General features: G+C 39.6%; 2 protein-coding genes across 2 annotated transcripts; one reads left to right on the top strand and one right to left on the bottom strand.

Moving 5' to 3' along the window:
* The first annotated feature begins 64 nt into the window (after positions 1–64).
* LOC308409019 (uncharacterized protein) lies at positions 65–7,845 on the top strand. The gene is made up of 6 exons (XM_080901535.1): positions 65–2,224; positions 2,320–2,444; positions 6,068–6,506; positions 6,623–6,758; positions 6,883–7,100; positions 7,283–7,845. Exons 1-6 carry the CDS (start codon positions 1,418–1,420, stop codon positions 7,529–7,531), a joined length of 1,974 nt encoding a protein of 657 aa, XP_080757661.1. The 5' UTR covers positions 65–1,417; the 3' UTR covers positions 7,532–7,845.
* A 2,805-nt stretch (positions 7,846–10,650) lies between these two features.
* On the bottom strand, positions 10,651–18,600 carry p2rx3a (purinergic receptor P2X, ligand-gated ion channel, 3a). Its single transcript, XM_080900885.1, has 12 exons — positions 18,280–18,600; positions 17,991–18,153; positions 17,721–17,792; positions 16,109–16,172; positions 13,891–13,987; positions 13,727–13,801; positions 13,491–13,632; positions 13,027–13,163; positions 12,846–12,939; positions 11,395–11,460; positions 11,237–11,314; positions 10,651–11,148 (listed from the first exon to the last, which is right to left on the bottom strand). Exons 1-12 carry the CDS (start codon positions 18,411–18,413, stop codon positions 11,023–11,025), a joined length of 1,248 nt encoding a protein of 415 aa, XP_080757011.1. The 5' UTR covers positions 18,414–18,600; the 3' UTR covers positions 10,651–11,022.
* Positions 18,601–23,213: the final 4,613 nt, after the last annotated feature.

Genomic DNA, 23,213 nt, shown 5'->3' with positions numbered 1-23,213 from the left:
GTGAACATTTCTGCCACTTGTGTTTTTCTTCACTGCATCTTCGGGGCTGGTTTTTTATGATCGTCCGGATTAGAAATATATAAAGATAGCGTGACGAAAAACCAAAAAAAAGGTATAATTGTAATGGATAAAGATGTACATTGTTACTAATTGTTATATAAACTTTACTTAATGATTAGCAACTTGATAATTATTAAATAAGTTCATGTCAGAATAGGAAAGTAGCTTTTCAAGTACTGTAGTGTACCTACTTAATCTTATACTCTAAACCTTCAGTCAGAAAGAAGGCAGTACAATTACTGTGCTTTTAAATGCATAGTAGTTGGCTGAAATATAATTAAAACAGTTAAAAGTTTATCAGGGCGGCAGCATTTTTTAATGACTTGCAGTGGAGAACAGTATAGCTGGTGGTTAACAAACCTATAAGAAAGATTGCATGGTGTTCTCCAAGCTGAAGTACACTGCATGTTTGGAGAATCTATTACTTTATTTCGACAACAGTAGCAAAGGCCTCTGTGACAGCATTTTTCACAGAGTTGATATAAAATGGGTTATTGCAAAGCTCAGTGCAGACATTTTCCTATATCTTTAATTTGGCAGGCACATTCATAGCGGCTGCTCTTAAGAACGCCCTATAATTATCAGTTACAGGTCACAGAGGGTGTGTGTGCACTTGAGTGAGCAAGCGTTACAAGTAGAGAAATGGGAAGGAAGGGAGGGCAAAATACAAAGATGGGCAGAAATACACACAGTGGGAGAGAGTTAGAGTCAGCAAACAATTATCTCACCTTACTGGTCTTTCTTGTTGGTCTGCTTCAGTTTGTAATATCTGAGGAACGCAGCCATTCACAGTCTCTCCTCCCATTACCAGTGATATAAGTGGCTGCTGGAGAAGAGGTGTGACGACAACACCAGTAGTGTAATGGAACTATGGGCATTTAGTAAAAGCGAGAGACTTTTGAAAATAGGGAAAAAACACCAAAAGCTTATATCTCTTTGTTGCAGAACAACAGAAGAAGACTTCTGCTGCTCTTCTTGAGGATTGAGCATTAGTGGAGGCAGCATAAGAAGCAGCAGTTTACACAGAGAAGAAGAAGAAGGATTTGTACCTATGGACATTTAACTGGAAGAGGTGGATCTTTCTTCATATTTGCTATGAAGCAACTACATTGTCATGGAAAGGGATTGGATTATTCAGAAAGGCGAAAGCAGCCATAACAGGTGTCTTTCTAACAAAAACTGGACCAAAGAGTGATATCTTCTACACAAAGGTATTTTTCCTCTTGTCATGCTGGTTGTAAAGCGACGAATTATATTATTTGCATAGAGTCCGTCCTTGTGTATCCAGTTTCACTGTGGTGTTGACACGCGTTTCTGCGACTTCTGGATTTAGAAGACTTAGAGGTTGTGTTACTAGATGTCTCAGTCACCTAATCCAGCAGACTCCCAGGCCCTGCTGCAGTCCATGCTGCAGAAACTGAAGCTGCAGTCGGAAAGAGAGGGCCAGGGGCACCGGCACACTCTTGGACCAGAAAACAGCAGCCCAGGTACTAATGGCATCCCTTCAAATAAGGTCAGGAGCCCTGCTGCAGACAGCAACTTTAACTTCAAATTTAGTCATCTACAGCAGCCCGGTCATGGAGGTGGGGTGGACAGGGGTTTTATTTCCTTCCCCTCCCAGAAAGACAACAGTGTTGGTGACACTGGTGATAGCAGGGTTATGGGACAGGCGACACAGCCTGCGATCGCCCCAACAGTAACAGGGCAGCTGTTTCCTACCACATCACTTAAAGATGCTTCCTTTGAGAGGACTGATAGTGAGAAGTGGAGTTTTGGCAATTCTGCAATGAAAAGAAGCATGCCTCCTAACACAGATGCTGCCCAAAGCATGGGAGTGAATGAGAACCAGGAGCAGGGCTTTAAACCTAAAGTCTACCTGTGGGCCGCGAAAAACACAGACCCTTTCGCAGGAGGTCAAGACAATAAAGCGTTAATTGTAGGAAATGGAGGATTTGGAGCGATGGCAGAAAACAAAGATACGCAGGTTGCCTCAGACAGTCAAAAAACAACAAACAGTAGCGTGAGGAGGAAACAGAGATCATCTGAGAATAAAACCAGAAGGTGGACGCAGAGGCTCAAGGAGCGATGGAAGGACAGACAAGGAAAAAAGGGAAAAGAAGAAGAAGGAAGCATAGGAGACCAGAAGAGTGGGGAGGAACCTGAGGTGAGTAGTGTGGTTTTGTTATATAATGATAAAAAAAGAAATCTTGAAGTGACACTGCAACTTGTTTTTTCACGCATATTTCACACCCAAACCAGGTTACAGAAAGCCTCATCAATGCGTCAAATAAGGACGAAAGGACCCTCCGTTCACTGGACACCAGTGGAGCCAGTAAAATGCTTCCTGCACGCACAGAGGACGCCACTAACGACAGCCACATCAGGTAACAGGCACACAAATGATCCTAAATTGCACAAATACATCCAAACCTGCACTCTAGCAGCATGGCACAAACTGAAAGCCGAACAGTTTTTTTTTGGCTTTATTTGCTCTGAAACGTCAGCAGTAAGATATGTGAAGCATTTGAGATGTTTCCAGCCATCAGACATCTTTACCCTTGATGTGTGTCTGTGGTCTGAAGTGCCAAACACACCCTGTCACTGACAGCATGTGTCATTACAAACTTTCATGCTGTGTACAATGAGATTTTTTTTATAACCTGCTATTAAAGGAAACAGATGTACACAGCAAGTAACTCATAAAGAATGATTCTCTCATTAGGACTTAACACACAAGATGGAAAGATACTCGCTTACCGAAGCCAAGTTTGTTTGCTTTATGTTTTTCCTACTAGAGACATAAATAATTAAAATAACTCCCATATATGTAGCTTTCATTTTGAAGGATTTGTAATTTCCTAAAACAGGTAGACTTAGCTAGCTGGATCTTGAGGAAGATTAAGGAACACTACAAAAACATAATCAAGCGATGTAGAAGTGGTGCAAAACTGGTCTGTAGTATATGTAATGTACAGGAAATGCTGCCTGAGCCCTACTTGCTGGAAATGAGAGCATGAAAAGAAGGCCGTAGAGAATATGAAATAGCTTAGAAATTGTAAAATTGCAAATTTGACCAACGACAAAAGATAAAAACAAGCCTTAAAGCCATATAAAAACATCTGATACTTGACTGGTGGTGTCTCAGGGGCTAAAAACAAATAACAACAGGCAGCAACAACAACAAAAAAGGTTTATAAAATTTGCTCTGGTCAGCATTTCTGTTGTATCGAGTTAGCTTGTAAGCTTAGTTGGTCCATGAAGGCCCATGTAAACTACTGTAAACTACTGTAAACTACTGCCACAGTGTGTGTCATTGATGTGTTTTATGTATATGGCTACATTTCTAGGGAAACAGTAGAGCTCTATGGCGCAGTGGACTAAACAGTAATACTTGCTAATAGAATTTAGTCAAACATGAGGCCCGTGGGTGAGAATCGAACTGGCAAAGAAAATGTGAAGTAGGGCATACATTTTTGACTTTTAACTGTATTTTCATAAACTTTACAGCTTGTTCTAGTGATAAAGACCTTCCCCACAGTCATTCATTATACAGTAATGAAGAACAGATAAACACAAGTTCCTGTTCTTTTACTATCTACTATAGGCATGTCTGGTTTTTACAAGAAGACCACAGTAAGGTAAACAAATAAAATAGGACATTTTCTGTGTATTGACAAAAGCTTTCTCCAGGACAGCCTGGACAAGGAGCAAACAGAACTTTAAGAATTTAATCTGCTGAGAGATTTCTTTCATTAAAGTTGTTGGATAATGACAATTTTTGTTATTTTGTTTCTGCACACTGGGGCTTTACAAAAATGTTGCATTAGCTGTTTAGGAATTTCAGGAGATCAAAAGTAATTGGTTGTACTAAGATAATTTTAAATATAAATTCAGTTTTTAATACTTGGATTAAAATTATTTGCATACAGTGACCAACGGAACAGTTTCTTCCCCCAAGCCGTCGGACTCCTGAACACTCAGTGACTGGACTGACACACACACGCACACCTTCATGCATGTGACTACCAAGCACTTATATGTAGTATCTCATATTAACCACACACACACACACACACACACACACACACACACACACACACACACACACACACACACACACACACACACACACACGTGCAGATACCCCTATAGACACCAAGTTACTTTTGCACAATACTCAGCATTTTGCACATTTCCATTGCACTGTGTTGTGTCTATATTGCCCTGTTCTGTCTAGTGTTGCACTGTAGCACCAGGGTCTCGGAGGAACGCTGTCGCATTTCACTCTGTACTGTACCACTGTACATGGTCGAAATGACAATAAAAGCCACTTGGTGCGATCGTGGCTCAAGAGTTGGCAGTTCGTCTTGTAATCGGAAGGCTGCCGGTTCGAACCCTGGCTCTGACAGTCTCGGTCGTTGTGTCCTTGGGCAAGACACTGTTGCCTACTAGTGGTGGTCAGAAGGTCAGAGGGCCCGGTGGCGCCAGTGTCCGGCAGTCTCGCCTCTGTCAGTGCGCCCCAGTGCAGCCGTGGCTACAATGTAGCTTGCCATCACCTGTATGTGTGTGTGAATGGGTGGATGACTGAATGTAGTGTAAAGCGCTTTGGGGTCCTAAGGGACTAAGTAAAGCAAATACAGGCCATTTACTTGACTTGATTTGAAATGCTGTGTTTCTTCCCTTGCGATGCTCTGCCTGACCTTTACCGTAGTCCCCTACAGCTGTTCGTGGGTCTCTCTGGTTTCAGTTTAGTTTTTGGTAACTGAAAAGCATCCTCTGTTAGGCTCAGGTGACTGACTTGGCCATCAAAGAATACCCATGTCTTTGCCTTGAGAAACTCTTGGGTTGCTTTTGGAGTATGATTGTAATCTCCATTTGCACCATGAAACAGTGTCATGATCAGTTTTGGAGCATTTGGTTGAATCGGAGCAGAGAGTAGAGCCCTGCACACTTCACAATTTATCCGGCTGCTTCTTTTAGCAGTCACATCACTAATAAAGACCAGTGACCCAGCTCCAGCTGTACATGCCTATACTGTAACACTGCTTCCACCATGTTTGACAGATGATGTGGTACACTCATGAGGATCATGAGATGTTTCTGTCCTTCTCCACAGTTTTCTCTTTCCATCATTGTGGTGCAAGGTCCAAAGAATTTTTCAAAACCACATGTTTTCTGGCAAAGTCTAATTTGGGCTTCTTGCTCTTGAGTGTAATCAGTAGTTTGCACCTTGTTGTAAACCCCCTGTTTCTATTCACGAAGGCGTCTCTTGATTGTAGTCTTTGATAATGATACACCTACCTCCTTGAGAAAGTTCTTGACTTGGTTAGTTGATGAGTTGAGTGAAGTTGTTTTTGTTAACCATGGAAATAATTCTGTCATCATTCACTGCAGTTGTCTCCTTAGGGCCTTCAGGCATTTCGGTGTTGCTGAAGGAGGCCACTGTATTCATTCTTTATAAGAATGAAACAGATTGCTGATTTGGACACTGCTGAAGCTTTTGCTCTCTCTAAGATGTTTATTTTGTTTTGTTTTTCAGCCTCCCTCACTTGCACAGACATCTCTTTGGGACTCATTTAAAAGTACAGTGAAAAATAAAATGCAATTTTAACACTTTGAATCAGTTTGAGATATTATGCTTTCTTCACTTGTCATAAAATAACAAGGGAGCAGGCCTCTACTGCTTGTCAGTCAGTTGTCTCATTAATTTTGAACCTCTATGCATAAAAATGACCCTTTCCTAAAAACTTAATGCCAATTTCTTTCTAATAATGTGTTGATTGTTTGTTTAAAATCAACCGTGGTGATGTACAGAGGTAAAACCTCAAAAATACAAAGTTATGGAGCTAACTGTATTCAAGGACCTTTTATAACATCACACCTCATCTGAGTGAACTCTGAAATGTTATTTTGGGTTATTTTAAATAAAAATCTCTTTGTGCTGTTGGTAGTGATGGGATTTGTATACTGAATTTTTGAGTTTAATGAAGATTTTGTCCCGTTTCAGACCTGCCAGTGACTTTGAATTGGGCCTCGGGTCATTCAGTCTGCTGGAAGAGATCACTAAGGGCCAAGAGTGGGCTAAGTTCCTCAGTCCCAGCCTTTCATCCTCATCAGCAAATCAGAGACCATTAGAGGACCCAATGGGCCAACCCCCAAACCAACTAAATCCTCACAGTAGCACTCCGTCAAATGGGATTTTGAACCAACTTGGCAGTGGGGGCAACCAGTGGAGCTTCAGGAGCACAGAGTCATCACGGGCCACAGATTTCAGCATGGCGCAAACATTGCCTAATGCTTTCCCAGCTGCAAGTACGGACATTTCAGGTGGAAAACTACATCAGACTGACCCTTCAGAAGCAATGGAAGATGGTCACAACTACCCACATATGCAGTCTGGAGCGAGCAGACTGGAACAGCAAATAAGACCTCCATCATTTGTAGTGGTAAGATATTCATAAACAAAAAATATCTCATGTTCATCCAGTTAATATAAAAAAGAATATCTATATTATCAATATGACAACTTTGTGATTCTCCCATTCTCTCTTGTCCTTTGCAGTCTACAAAAAATCCGCTTAACAAGGCGTTGAAGAGCCGAGTCACCCTCAACAGAAAGAGACAGCATCAGTCGGCTGACAGGAGAGACGACAGGCTTCAAGCCGACAAAATAAGTGATGGAGAGCAGACAGACAGAGGTCAGAACAGCTTAATACTCCAACAGCAACATTAATGATCAGTTATTATTAAAGAGTTTTTATTGTTTGAGCGATTTAATTTGGTGGCTGTTCAGGAAATCAAGTTGTCTCTTTTGTTTTACAGAAGGGGACATGTCTTCACTGAATCCTACGAGCAGCCAGATGATGGTTGACACAGGAGAGTCAGAGCACGAGAACGTAATACCCTTATACACCCTAAACTCTCATTCAGCCTCTCTCTCCCCAACTGCTTTTAATCCTTTGGCTCGAGCGCCCCATGGTGTCCTCAAATACCCCGTATCCCCCGAGTCGGAGTCCTCAATGGAGACAGTGAATAAAAGGGTAAGATAGTGTGTATCGCAGCGCCTCCTTGTGGTTGGAAATTTTAAAATGTCAACATCCACAAATAAAATTAATGAAATGATTTGAAAAAACTTGAGGAAATCATTCAGTCTCTGTAATATTTAATCAGATGCTAAATTCTCTGTAACTTTTTTGTGTTTCGTGCTTCTTTCTCGGTTCAGAGGAGAGTGGAGGAGAACCGCCGGGTTCGTTTTGCGGAGGAAGTGGTGGCCATAGAACCTCCAGACATGGATCTGGACACTTCAGACTTGGAGGATGACTCAGCAGCTACAGATGAGGACTCGGTGACAGAGCAGGAGTGTGAAGTGCATCTGGTAGCGGCAGGGGAGGAGGCACCGGCCCGGCGGACAGCCCTCCCTGCGTGGATACTGGCTCTGAAGAGGAAGAACACAAACAAGAAACGCAGATAGTGACTGTAAAACTGTCTGCGTGCTGGGTTCATTCTCACGGACTTTTGCGTTCTATAAATTAAACAAATAAACTTAAGGGGATACAGTTTGTCTCAAGAGCAGGTTGCTCTGCTTTGAAAACTTTTTTTTTTTTAATGTGACAGTATTTCAAAAAGTCATATCTGACCAGTAGGCCTGGCGTGGATACGTAATCACTTTTTCCCTCATTTATTTTCTGAAATGTTTTGATTTTAAGATGCAATAAGGGAAATAAATACTATATTGGGATATATATATATATATATATATATATATATATATATATATATATATATATATATATATATATATATATATATATATATATATATATATATATATATATATATATATATATATATATATATATATATATATATATATATATTTTCTGCAGTGCACACAGAAAGCTTTATAAGTGGATATTTTTGTCTTTCTTTTTCTTATTGTTCCTGCTTTATTAAGCAAAGTTTGAGCAGAGGCTAAAGACTTTTCCAGTTGCACTAGTGATCCAAACTAAGGACTATGCTGCAGTAACCCAACAGCTGAATGTGCTGAAAGCATTTTGTTAATTCAGATGTTCCTCCTTGTGCTCCTTCAGTCTTACACATGACAGCAGTCTGCTATCTGCGTCACTCACTTACTGTACTCACCACCCCACCCCACAGTCCATATCCTGTCTCAGGGTAATGGCTCCCAGTCCAGCCATCATAGAGAATAACCCCAAAGGAGGAAGAATGTGTGAGCTGGAGTGGTCAGTGGTTTCTGATCAGCTGCTCCTCTCTATTCAATACCACCATTTAAATTTGGAGAGATGGAGACAAGCACCTGAGCACTGAGTTCACTTATTCTAGTGAGAAAGCATCGACTTTGTATAAAAGATGAATGTAGCCACTAGTTTTTAAGCCTTATTTAAACAGCACAGTCCCGTCCTATTTAAACCCTGAGCCAGGGCTGGAGCTGACCGAGGAACCAAGGACACTGCACACTCATATGGTAGTATGAGTGTGCCATACTGTCAATCAAAAGGTAGCTCCTCCATAAAGCGAACCCCGCTTTTTCTACATGTGATCACTGTTTATGAAATGAACATCATTCTGTCTTGAATAAGACTTAAAACTAGCAGCTGTGACCATAAACCAGGTTGGTATTTAAACAGTTCGTTTTCATAGCCAGAAACTGCTTTTATCTTTTATATACTGTGTATACAGAGTGAATCATCATCTCACATGAACCTCTGTGAATTTTTTTAACAGCTGAGGCCGTTTTATTTCTTTTTAGATGTAGCAACATGAGAGGCTGTGCAGTATTGAGACAAAAAATAAAGCGTCAGAGCTTTAGCTATCTGTCTTCTTTGGTAGGGTTAGACGAGAACTTTGTTATTTCTGCCTTTTTTTTTTTTTTTACAGAATAAACAAATAAAATAAATTTATACAGTCATGTGAAAAAGAAAGTGCATTTTTCAATTTTAGGGTTTTATGTATCCGGGCATAATGGTAAATCATCTGGTCCACAGTAGGTTCTAAAATTAGATAAATACAAGCTGAAATGAAGAACATAGATGACATATACTGTGTCATTTTTTATTTAAGAGGAGAGGTTCTGGCACTTTGCTGGTCTGGAGCCTTAAGGTGAGTATTAACATGATGCTAAGGATGACACACATCAACAATGACCGTAGAGAGTCAGTTGTTGCTTTCCATCAATTTAGGAAGCTTCATCAGGCCCATTGTATATTGTTGCATAGTGAGAAAGACTATTCACGAGTGGAAAGTCACCTGCCAATCTGTGGGAGGGCACATCCCAGAAAATTCACCTTGGGTCAAACTGTGCAAACTGTGCTCAGAGACACTACAAAAAGTGGTGAGCTACATCTAAGACTCTATAGCCCTCAGTTAGCATGTAACATATTAAATGCTAAAGTTCATGATACTCCAATTAGAAAAAGACTGAACAAGTTTGGAAAGGTTGCCAAGAGAAAGTGTCTCCTCTATAAAAGAACATGGCAGCACAGTTTAGGTTTGCATCTGAAGAAACAACAAGACTGAAGTTTAGAGAAAAATCAACAAAGCAAATCTGCACAAACACCTCATGCTTGTGCATCTATGCTGGAAAAGTTGAGATAACACCCACATTTTCTCTATAGCTGACTAGCAAATAAACACCTCCCACCAAATCTCATCTCATCCCACTCACATTATTCAATGCTAATAATTATATTCAACAGGTGGCAGGTTGGTGCAGTGGGCAGGGGCCTTTCTGTGGAGTTTGGATGTTCTCCGTGTCCCTTGTGTTTCTGCTCCAACTTCCTCCCACAGTACAAAGACCTGGCATGTTAGGCTACTTGGTAATTCTAAAAAGGCCATGGATGTGTGAGAGAGAAGGTCCTTAAAATTATGGGATACACTGAATCATTTTGTGTATTTTTCATGTACAGAGTGCTTCGTGGTGTATTGTATCATATTCTATGATTTCCATTACATGCATTATACTAACTTGTGTTATCATTTTAGTACATCAAAGCTTCACACTAACTGCTGTTGTTTCCTCTGTGGCCTCCCCTGACAGATATCCTTTCTCATAAATCACTGTCAGCACCATTAAGAAGCTCTTTAGCCGATCTATTAGTGTCCTGGTAGTGAAGAGTGGGTGGGCACAGACGGATGACGGGAAAATGAAAATATGTGACGGAGAGAAGTAGAGGGACTGTCTGAGATGAAAATCTGTCAGAAAAGCAGAAGAATAATCTTTTTTTCAATTGCATAAACAAAAAAATGACTAAAAATTGAGAGAATAAGAATCACTATAATAGTCCATTAATCTGCACAGTAACTGTTGCATAAGTATGCAATATCCACCAGATGTGGACTAATAGTGGACCATTTGTAAACCTTAAGATCACACACACACACACACACACACACACACACACACACACACACACACACACACACACACACACACACACACACACACATACACACACACACACCAGGATTTGCTGTGTCTCTACACCACTTAGAGACTTGGACACTTTTACTTCAGACAAAAGAACAGACTGTGTTTGTGCGTACATGACAACAAAGAAAGATACTCCAAAGTCTTATTCAAATAATTTATTCTCAACAGTGTTTCAGTATTAGACATATTTTTTCCTATTTGGCTTGAGTCAGGAGGATTTAATCGGCTCCACCTTTCAGCTGACAAACATGAGTTTGACGATTATCATAGTTAACATGTTGCTAAATCAAAATGTTTGGAATAAAAATGGATTTTATTACTATTACAAAGAGGCTCTAGTTTGACAGTTATTGTTGTGAGCTACAAGCCCTTACTTCTTATGGAGATGGCAACAACATCGTCCTCCTTTACCCTGTTCCATATACTTGCCGATCTAAAGCTGAATACCTCTTATAATAAGGTGGAAAGGAAAAGAGGAAGGGGAGCCCATGTCTTCACATTGCTGCTGTCGGTTAGAGAGGTTGGTCATAGGTGTTGAGAGAAAGTGCTCCAGAGTCACAGGAGCTCTTCATGCATTTGAGTGACAGCTGGCTCCCTGGACTCTGAGCTATGGAAGCTTCTATCTGAGCCTCTGACACCTGCACGGACAAAGCAAGAAGGAAAATCTGTGATAAGGTTCTGATAGGTTTTTGGACAAACATGTTGCTGTGCCATGAAAAGCAATACCTCTTCAAACTTTTTGGCTTTGTACTGCTCTGCCCCTTTCAAGAAGTTTAGTAAGATGATGTCACAGAGAACCGCGCCCTGCCACGACAGATACAAAAGATCAATGAGAGCCGAGAGCAACATGAGAACAATAGATTAGGTTGATAAGAATTTCATACCAGTCCAATCGAGGTAAAGGCAGCTACCAAGTTGATCATAGTTGGGATTGTGTTAAACTTTCCTGCCTGAAATAGATGGAGTCACTTTAGATGGCATGTAATGCAGTTTCATACACACAGGCTCTCTCCATAATGTTTAATTTTAAAATAAAGTACTATTCCTTAATGATTTTCTACACTATTATAACTGAAATGTATATTTAAAGATGGTGATTTATTTTCTAAACATTTACAGTCCGGGATTTAAAAGTCATATTTTTACACTTGGCTAGTATGCTTATTTTCTGCTCTGGTGAGAGAGGACGGATCGCGCTCTGTGCCAGCAGTTTAGTCTGAAGACTGAATTCTTGGAAACATCAGCTGAGCTATTTTCAAAGGAATATAGATAACATTCACTCACTGTGCAACAATGTGTAGGGCAACACATTGACCCTACAGCAGTAGAAGACCACACTAGGTGTCACTCATGCCAACTAAGAACGGGAAATCAAGGCTATAACCCACACAGGCTCACCAAAATTGGACAATAGAAACTTGGAAAAACATCGCCTGGTTTGTTCTTGAATCTTGATATCTGCCCTAACATTTGAAGGGTAGTGTCAGAATTTGGTATATACAACATGAAAGCATGGATGGTGGTGTAATGGTAGCAAAGATATTTTCTTGGCACACGCCTTTAGTACCAACTGGGCATTGTTTGTGCCACAGCCTACCAGAATATTGTTGCTGACCATTTTCATCCCTTTATGACCACAATGTACCCATCGTCTAGTGACTGCTTCCAGGAGGAAAACACTCTGTGTCATGAAGCTCAGATCATCTCAAACTGGTTTTTGGAACATCACACTGAGCTCACTGTACGCAAACAGCCTTCAAAGTCAACAAATCTTAATTCAGCGCAGCACCTTTAGGATGTTGTGGAATTGGAGATTTGTATCATGGTCCATGATGGTCCATGATACAAATCTCATGGAAATCTGCAGCAACTGTGCGATGCTCATACCAACAGGGACCAAAATCTCCTATGCCATGAAAACGAAAAGGGTGTTGAGCCTGGTGTTAAAAGCATGTACCCGATAAAGTTGTTGGTGAGTATATTTGCTTATGCAATTACTGGAAATTTGGAAGCTTCAAAACGTTTGTGCTGTGTTTAGAAAAACAGCCTATGCAATAGGCTAAGTCTAGAGTCTAAGCTAAGCTAGCTCTGTGCTACAATAAGCTAACGTGGTGGTAGTAGGTTTCCCACAATGCTCAGCTCAACAAAATGATTTTAGTTCATGTTAAATTGAGACTTCTGCAAAGTTTCTTGATTTTGTCATGTTTCAGTGTTTTTTTAATTAATAAATGTCACATTTTCTGAAAATAAATTACATAAAATGACACATGGAAATTCTTTGTTTTAGCCAGTTGTTATCACACTTTGTCTAATATTAAGTTTGAAGACAACTCACTTTGCCAGTGACCATGACATCAAAACGGATCGCAAAAGCCTTATGAAGAGTCCGAAATTCAGTCCCATTCTCTGTTTTGAAATATTTTGCATATCTGTATTCAAAGAAGAGAAAAGAGTAACTAAAGACTGATTTTTTTAAAAAAGAAGTAAACTTGAAGAGGAAGAATCATTATCACTACCTGAAGTTGTATCCTTTGGACACAGCATTCTTGGCAAATGGAGCATCGAGTCGTGTGAAGGAGTACTTGGGAATACATTTTTCAATGTTTAAGTCCAGGTTACATTCCCACTGAATGTTTATTCCTATTTCTCCACCCTGAGACAGAAGGATTGGGAAAAGAGAGACACCCCTTGAGGTTCAGCACCTAAATATGTAATACCAGCTTTGGCTTTGACGTAAATATGTGTCAAAGCTAAGGCTGGTATTGAAGTGTATGGAATTGGATTGACTTTAGGTCAGAGAGAATTAATGTGAAATACTTCCAAAAATATCTGGCTTTTTGAGCTAAGTGTTATCTTGTGCACTTAATGATGATTGAGGCACTTCAGAAGCTTTGCATAGGAAGGACAAGACCGCTGTCTGTAACTTGAAACATCCTAACAGTGACAAGACCTTCATACGACCTTGTACACTCATGCTTACCTTGCTTAACAGTTCGGTTATATTCTGACCGGTGTAGTTCAGCACATCCCCCACACGAAAGATGGGGCAAAGGGGGTTGTCCTCTGGATGGTATTTACATTTCTTGATTTCATCGGCTGTCATTGTGGGTGGAAAGTTCCCTCTGAGTAAGGAAAATGATTTTATGTTTTTTTTAAAAGACACTCATAATATATTGATGTTTTTTAGCTGCTTCGGTTAAGGTTTGTGGGGTTTACCTGGTGACATTAAAAAGAGGGAAACGAATACTGTTTTTGATGAAAATAGTGAAGGTGTTCACATCCATTGGTTCACTGTGGGAGATAAACACAGAGACAAGGGGACAAAGATGACACTTTCAGTGAGTGAAATGTATTTGTGTGGGATGTGCGTGCACTCTTACATTTTGATGGCATCATTTTCAGCTGGACACCATCCTTCCATCTCACACATGCCATGGGACTCATTGGAGTTTTTAAGGCAAGCACCTGTTATTACACCTGGTGTGTAAGAAAGAAGAGGAAGGAAACATTGTGCTCAGGTAACTGAATGGAGATACTGTTAGCCATAATAATGATCAGTTATACAGTGCTGTGAAGTAGTATTTACCCCAAGTGTTTTTGTACATTTGCCACACACATTTCAGATCATCAAACACATTTTTATGTCAGACAGTGATAACCCAAGCACATACAAATTGCAGATTGAAAATAATAATTTCATTTATTAAGGGAAAAAAAATGATGTGTGAAAAAGTAATTGTCCCACTTAAATTATTAATGTTTTGGAAATCTGAGTTAAGTTTCATTACATCCAGGCCTGATTACTGACCAGACCTACTGAATCAAGAATTTACTTAGATAGAACCTGTCTGACAAAGTGGGCTAGGTCAAAACATTTCAAGAAGCCAAACAACATGCCACGATCTGAAGAAACTTGACAACCATCTGTTTGTAAAGGGCTACAAAACAATTTCTAAGGCTTTCGACGTGGAAGAGCCTTTATCCACAGACAGAGAAAATTTGGACAAGCGGTGAACCTTTGCCGGAAATGGCTGGTTGACCGAAATTACTCCAATCGCATCGACGACTCACAAAGAACATCAACCAAAGAACTGCAGGTCTCACTTGCCTCATTTAAGGTCAGAGTTCATGATTCATAAGAAAGAGACTGGGCAAAAATGGCATCCATGGAAGAGTAACAGTGAGCAGACGATCACAAAGGCTCATCTCAGATTTGCAGAGAAACATCACGATGAGCCTCAAGACTTTTAATCAAATATTCTGTGAGACAAAACTTTAACATCTAGTGCAAAACTAACACAAAATTTAATAGAAAGTTCATCATACTAATAGTCAAACACGGTGGTGGTAGCGTGATTGTCTGGGGCTGCTTTGGTAGACTTGCCATAATTGATGGAGTAATGAATTCGGCTCTCTGAAAGAAAATCCTGAAGAAGAATGTCCAGCCATCAGTCCATGCCCTGAAGCTCAAGCTCACTTGGGTCATGCAACAGGACAATGATCCAAAAAATAACAGCAAGTCCACCGATGTCCTCTGAATGGCTTAAAAAATGAACAAAATGAAGGTTTTAGAGTGGCCTAGTCACTGTGGCCTAAGTCTGGACTTGAGATGACCATTCATCCTCAATCAGCAAATAAGAGTGGGCCAAAATTCCTCCAGTCCACAAGGACAAGGACTCATTACCAATTATTGCAAACACTTGAGTGCAATTCTTGCTGCCACAACCACTTATTAGGCTTAGGGGTGAATTACTTTGTCAGACAGGGCCAGAGAGTTTTGGATAACGTTTACTGCAAATTGTTTGTAAACAATATAAAACTATAAATATTTACCCTGCTTTTTGATTTAGGTTCATACTCTGTGCAGTTGATATTCTTCTAAAATATGCTAAAGGACATGGCACCTGGTTGTAAAGACTGAAATATTTAACAATGAGCATTGTCTGACTTTCTGTTACCAATATGTTTCAATATTATAATATTAAACCTGCAAAACATAGGAACACATTTCAATTTTCACCATTTACTACATTGGGTTTAAACAATATCAGGTGGTATAAAGATTCCATCAATAAATCTACAAGTTTAACAAAGGCTGGCTCATTCTACTATAAATATATTCTTATATTCAATTAAAGATTATTTGACGATACAATAATATCACAAACATCTTTGCACATTATTTTGAAGATATTATTTATATTGATATTATTTTTAAGAAGGTTTGTTCCTGGGTATTAAGTGCTACATTCTGCCTTATGTCTCAAAGGTAGATAAAATAAATCTATGATTCTTTTTAAACTTCACTTCTACTTTAAAAATATTTTTGTCCCGGTTAAAAGAACAAAGAAACCCTGTTTTTTTTTTTTTGTTAAATAGCGTAATTCATTTCCTCAGTTTTTAGCACCATGCCTTATTTTATTAATTCAATTTTTGGGTTAAAAGATTTTTTCATGATTATTTTTTCATCTAGTATTTACTTACCAGCCAATGCCACAAATCTGATTTAAAGATAAGCAAAGTTACAACACCACAGACTTGACATCAGCACGTTTCTGTTTCTGTTGAAAGTTTCTGTTTAAAATAAATCTGACTCACCGTTGTAAAGGTTGCTGCCAACATGCTTCTGGCAGTCTTCATCGGAAGAACATTTCTTCTCAGTCTAAAAACAACATAAACACAGAAACTGAATGCATGCTAGACAAAATAAGAAACATATAGAAATGTAACAGTGGATGAACAGGAACACATGGACGACTGCTCTGGTGCTTTTACTACTGAAAAATAAAACTGAAAATCACATCTCTAAGATAATAATAACGGATTGGATTTATATAGCGCTTTACAATGCCACTATTCATTCACTCACTGGTGGAGGCAAGCTACGGTTGCAGCCACAGCTGCCCTGGGGCAGACTGACAGAAGCGAGGCTGCCATATCGCGCCATCGGCCCCTCTGGCCAACACCAGTAGGTGTTGCCCAAGGACACAACAACCAGGACAGAGAGCCCGGGGATCAAACCAGCGACCTTCCGGTTATAGATGCGCTTCCCAAACCCCTGAGCCACGGTCGCTATATATCAGTCTAAATATAACCCGATATATCAGTCCAAATATAACTTGAAAAATGTTGCAGTATTACCAGCTGCTATTAATGCACTGTGAGGTCAGTTTTTAATCATCCTGTCTGCCACTGACAGATAAAAGGCTGCGTTTAAGAGCCTACAGATCTGCCTGTTTACGTTAGAAACATTAAAGAATACATATCAGAGATATTACTAATTGCATTCATCTTATACTAACATGAAGCTGTTTCCATACCAAATGAATAAATGTAACAAATTCCAGAATAGATTCAAAGACTCCCGTTCTTCCCATTCTATATACAGTTTTAGCATTGCCTTGAGAATCGAGTCTCTGCCTGCCATCCGGAGGCAAGGCCCTCCTACCTGGTCACACACACCGTCTCATTACAAAATGGTAAATGGCTTGCATTTGTATAGCGCTTTACTACCAAAGCGCTTCACATTACATTCAGTCATTCACCCATTCACACACACATTCACACACTGGTGATGGCAAGCTACATTGTAGCCACAGCTGCCCTGGGGCGCACTGACACACTACTGTGACAAACTGATGACTTCTCCAGGTTATACTCTGCCTAAGAAAAATGGATGGATGGACCATACTGCCAACACTACACTGAGAAGGAGTTAATGGCTCAAGGTGTGTCCTCTGCCCTTCAGCTCATTACTGCATCCTACCGCCACTCACAGGTAGGAGTAGAATGTAATTTGATGTCAGTGCAAAAGAGACTAAAACTTTAATTAGATTTGTCAGAAAAAATAAATATAGTCATAAATCTTTACTGATATATATGACCATGTTTTTGCTGTAGGGCTTTCAGTGAATTAGCTGAAGACTTCCTGTTGATTCTCTGGAGACCAAAAACACCCCGTAAGTATAAATGCCAGGCAGATATCTGCTGGAATATCAGTTTGCAATAATATTGATCCTGATATGTTGACAAAAAATCTGCAATTTGGTTTCCTTGTTCAAAATATGCAATATTTTTGACGTATTTTATGCTGCCTAGGAATAAGAAGACATAAGTGGTTACAATAAAACCAGCAAGCCTTAAAATCGACTGAAAATTAATGGTAAAATAGTAAAACGTGACAAAAGCATGCGTTTGAATGTGTACTCACCTCTGTACATCGTCCTTGGAACTGATTTTCAGTGACGATGAGTTTGGTGATGATGCAGAACACGCCTGAACCCTAAAACAACAACTGAATGCTTATGATATGCTTTGTGTTTATTTATTACTACACATATGAGACTGGGAAGAAAGCTTGCTCATCATAAAAGTTATTTTAAAAACACTTTCAACTGCAGCATCTTAACTGCCAACATTGTTAATAACTCATAGAAAACTACAAAGTTTAAATATGTCATGTTATCATCACGTCACTCACCTGAGGGGGCGACACGTAATCAGCCACGTCCATCACACGATTCTGATAGTTCTCATTTTGGTTTTGGTTTTGTAGATAACCAAAGCCTTTGACTTTGGTCATCACGGAGGACTCAATGTTGGTGTCGCTTGACTGATAAGCTTTCTCATGGATGAAGACCCAGCTGCATGACACGGATCAGTGAAAGAAATATTTTGTAATTTAGCTAAGGAAAACTCAATTTACACCCATGATTACACACATTATTACACTCTGAAAAAAACTCAAAAGAAAACTACAGATCACTGACCCGACAAAATAGGTGATGATGAGCAGCTGTACAATACGGTTGATGATACCCACAGACCAGCTCTTTACCACCACGGATTTGGTGGTCTCGTAGGTGAAGAAATCAGTCAAGAACCCCCACAAAACGAAGCCCATTGCTGCTCGTCAGTGTGACCCAGGTAGCAATGACTCTGAGAGAAAAGTGCAACTCTTCTCCCCAACAGGTGCCTTCTTGGAAACTTGATGGTAAATCTTTCACAATACAGCTCTCCCTTCTGGTTCAAATAAAGAAATAAGATCCTAATTTTCACCCTGCTTGTATCATCTCTCAGTCCTGCCTGTGTTTATCGCCTTCCTTGCATGCTTAGTTTTGTTGGTTTATGACACAAATTGGACCTCCCCCTTTCTTGACACAAATGAGTGGGAGGAAAATGTCTCCTCTGTCCCTCCCTCTGTCTCTTTCTTCTCCACAAATCCCCATCCCCAAACACACTAACCATGCACAGACAAATGCACAATTAGACTGAGGCAGTAATCGATACCCCATATGTCCACTGTGATTTGCTCACAGCATGCTTTCAGTAATAATGTAATAATTTTCGTCTTTCATGTGTTAGTGTCTGACTCAGAAGGAATCTACCACTCACACTTTCCATTTCACTTTTAGTAACCATTTTATTAGCAGCATGAAGAAAAAATGATAAAATTGGATGCTTTAGTGGTTTAGTTCATGAGAATAAAATTTTGCAGACATTAGAATAAACCAGACAGAAAGCATCAGAAGGCAGATTTTATCTGTTATTTAGTAACAGATGTTATATTGCAGCAGAGATAACCTCCTGGTTGGCTGGGGCCTGTCTGTTTGGATTTTGCATGTCCTCCCTGTGTCTGTTTCTTTGATTTCCTGTTGTTAAGTTTCTTCCTTCCACAGTTAATACTGACTGAGGTGTAGATGCCAGTATGAACAGATGTCTTTACCCCTGTTATGGACCACTGACCCCTCCGGGATGTACATCTTACCTAATACTAGCTGGGATATGTGGTATGTTAGAAAAATGAGCGCTGCAATGGATATGGTAGAAATAAACAGTAAATATAAGGTCAGACAGAACAGTGAATGGTCCAAAATACAGTCCACAAACTAAAAAATAACCATAGCAAAGACTATCACAGGGCTGGAAACGAAACAGATACTGTGACAAAAAGTTAAAAAGAAAACCATGATAACTAACACAAGACATGAAAGGAAACAAACCTTCAAAGTAAAAAACAGGAAGTAACCTGAAGACAAACACTAAGCACCGAGACAAGAAGAACACATTAACACGAGACAGAGTTACTATAATTTGTCCTCATTTCTTTATGGTCTGTGATGAACAAGTGGTGCTGCTGATTGTTTATTGATTGTTCATCTTATTAAATGTGATATAAGTAATGCTCTAAATAGAAGAGATGACTATGTTTGCTTTTAGCCACATAGAGAGGAAGGACCTTCCGTTCTTTAACTAAACAAGAAAGCCTGAGTGAAGAAAGTTGTTTGTACTTTCATATAAGTGGCTGTGAAAAACTTCTGGAAATGTCATCATTTAAAATGAAACCACTGGGGGAAATCTTAATGTTCAATATGACTCCATTATATGCAATTTTGTCACCTTTCTGCACATCAGTGGCATAGAAAAAAAGCAATGTGCTTCCATACTTACAGATGACGCCTCAATAACAGCACTGCAACAAATTACAAAGAGCGGTATTACTGACAAGTGTGCAATAAGTGCGACATATGATACGATCGGTTTTCAATACATTCACAAGGACCAGCAGCATTAGTGCCTTTTACATTAGAGAGATAATGTAATGCAGTGACAGCGCTCTGTGTGTGTGTGTCTGTGTGTAGATAGTATGTAATTACTTAAGTGGATCCATTATGTTTGTGGTCAGCTAATGGTGACCTAATACAATGTAAGATACATCTAAAAACACACACAAGCATGCGCTGAACATGCAAACAAGATCACAAGCTTTCATGTAAATGTCATGTTTATATCAGCAGAAAACTGAACACTAAACCCTATTCGTCAGAGTGTAATTGAATGGGGAGCAGACTGGTGAAAGGGGAAACTGCAGCGGAAAAGATAATTATGTCACAGGAAGGGATGTATGCAAACACTTTCCACTCTGATTTTCTTTGGGCTCCACATTTAGGACATGACTAAACACACTGACACCTGCACGGCACCCAAACACACCACATGAAGAGCGTACGCAGCTCATTGTAGCGAGGTTACTCTTTGCCATGAATCTTAGCAGACACATTCATGCTCTCCAGAGGATTTATTCTACCGACTTGGAATATAATCATATTCATGGTCAAGGAAGTCACATGCAATATGAAGTACATATTTAAAATTCGAACTTAAACATCTATTCATCAAATGTGTTGCAAAGTGAATAGAAATTATTGGAATATTCTAATAGTTCATCCTTTAAATTTAATCTAGTCAAAGAATCACTTCAAGCTGTCAATTTGTTCAAGTAATCTGAATCAATTTCAGCCCATGCTTCCTGAAATCCTCCCACAAATGAAATTAGTATAAAAGCCACTTCTTATGTAATATAAGTTTAAGCTGTTCCCACAATAGCTCAATAGGATTATGATGCAGTGCAGGTCATCATAGACTCAATACCTTACTTCTTTCACTCTAAAAAGTTCCTCTAATACTTTGGTGCTTTGATTCATGATTAAGGTGCAGGAGGAAACCACAAAAACTTTAAGGGAAGCACCTGAAAATAACAAGTCAGTTAATCCTCACATATATCAGTGCATCTAGTTAGGACGCATGTGCTACATGTGCAGTGTGATTTGAATTGACATGTGTAGCATAATTGACTAAAAATTACTAAAATTGTAAGGTATGACTCAAATGCCAAACTATGGATGCATTCCTTCTAAAAACTCAAAGACTGTTAACAGACAGAAGAACAACTGAAATCACAGTGACATAACAGAGAGTAAAGGAGTATAAAAGGACAATCACACAAGACAAAAAGAACAAACCTCAGCTTTTTAATTCATATTCTGTTTACTTATTAAGAGAGCTGGAAAGGGTGCATTCAAAAAAAATTAATCAAAGGAAACCAAATTAAAACAATAACACTGAAAGCTCTGCCTAGTTGCAGCTTCACAGAGCCACTTTGCAACACCTCGAGTTTCACATGATGATAACAAATATCAAATGATAACAAATATCCAAGGCTATTCTAAGGATATGTGATCAGTACTACAGGATGTGGGAAGAGTACCTTATTGTCAAAAGCCACATTAAGTGGAGATGAACTTTAGAGCTGGTATCGTTTAGCTCTTAAAAACCACTCTTCAAACCACCTTGTACTTAGGCTTCAGCAAATCGCTAAAACCACTGTCTCTTCAGCTTTGACTAGGGCAGCCAGTTAACACACACTCTCAAACCACCCCGCCTGGTCAAGTGAGCAAAAGTGTAGGTCCTATGGGAGTATCTTAACAGCTTAAGAGGTTTGGTTTTCATTCTGTTCCTAATGTGTTGAAAAATTACACTAACATACGCTGATCATATTAATTTCTTCAAGGATTTTTGGACCACATGGCTGAGTTTTTCTGGAGCTATTTTCATTTGCAGAGTTAATCACATGTAGCTCAATTGTCACTAAGATACATGTTTAATTCTGCTTTCTGTGAGCCCTGTATAGACTTCTGAGTGATGCTGATTTACATATAATTTTTTTAGTAACTACACTGTGGAGGGATGTTTTTAAAGTATTTCATAGTTCACATAGATAAGAATTTCCCCACAAGCTCAGACAACAGCCACTAGTACGGGTTGGGCACCCATTTGACTTCAGGACTGCTTTAATTCTTCGTGGCGTAGATTCCAGAAGACGCTAGAAACATTCTTCAGAGATTTTGGTCCATATTGAAATGACAGCAGTCACTGTTTGTTGCACTTGTGAATGTCCTGTTACACCAAATCCCAAAAGTGTCCTGGTCACTGTGGAGGTCAATTGAGTATGAGTATAGTTTGCTGTGTTGTGCCTTCAGAGGTGCCCTTTTCCATAACTTGGTGGTTGTTTAACATGTGTATTTGCCTTCCTACCAGCTCAAAGCAGTCTGGACATTCTTCTCTGACCTCAACAAAGTATTTTCAGTCAGAAATCTACTGCTTACTGGACATTTTCTCTTCTCTGACCAGTCTGTCAACCCCAGAGATGGCTGTGGGGGGAAATCTCAGATCAGCAGTTTCTGAAATACTCAGACGAGCCTGTCTGGCAGTAACAAGCATGCCATGTTCAAAGTCACTTAAAATGACCTTTCTTCCTCATTCTGCTCAGTTTGAACTTCAGCATCCAGTCACAACCATGTCTACGTTTAGACTGTACTGCCAATCATATGATTGAGTGGCTGCCATCTGATTTCTTATATTCCTCCTATACTGGCTTCTCTTCGTTGGCTCCCTGTTAAATCAAATTTAAAGAATCCAATTTAAAATCCTGCTCCTCACATACAAGGTCTTGAATAATCAACCGATCCTATCTTAATGAACTTATAGTACCGCATCACCCCATTAAAGCACTTTGCTCTCAGACTGATGGTTTACTTGTGGCTCCTACAGTATCTAAAAGCAGAACACCCCTCGTCTGTCAAACCAGCTTCCAGAGACAGACACTCTCTCTACTTTTAAGATTAGACTTATAACTTTAGCATATAGTTAGGGCTCCTCTCAGTTACACTGCAGTAGGTCTAGGCTGCTGGGGGATCCCCATGATGCATTGAGTTTTACGTCTTCAGTTACCCTTCTCACTCACATTTTTGGTTTGTTAACATGTGTTAACCTCTCTGCCTTTAATCATTAGTTAATGTTAATCTCTGTCCCCCTTTCCAGAGCATGTCTTTGTCCTGTGTTCCTCCCCTCACCCCCAACTGGT

The sequence above is a fragment of the Rhamphochromis sp. 'chilingali' genome (genome assembly GCF_963969265.1).
Source record: "Rhamphochromis sp. 'chilingali' genome assembly, chromosome: 13".
In the NCBI taxonomy this organism is placed as follows: domain Eukaryota; kingdom Metazoa; phylum Chordata; class Actinopteri; order Cichliformes; family Cichlidae; genus Rhamphochromis; species Rhamphochromis sp. 'chilingali'.
Note: the sequence above shows the minus strand (reverse complement) of the source record. Positions and strands in the feature narration are given on the sequence as shown.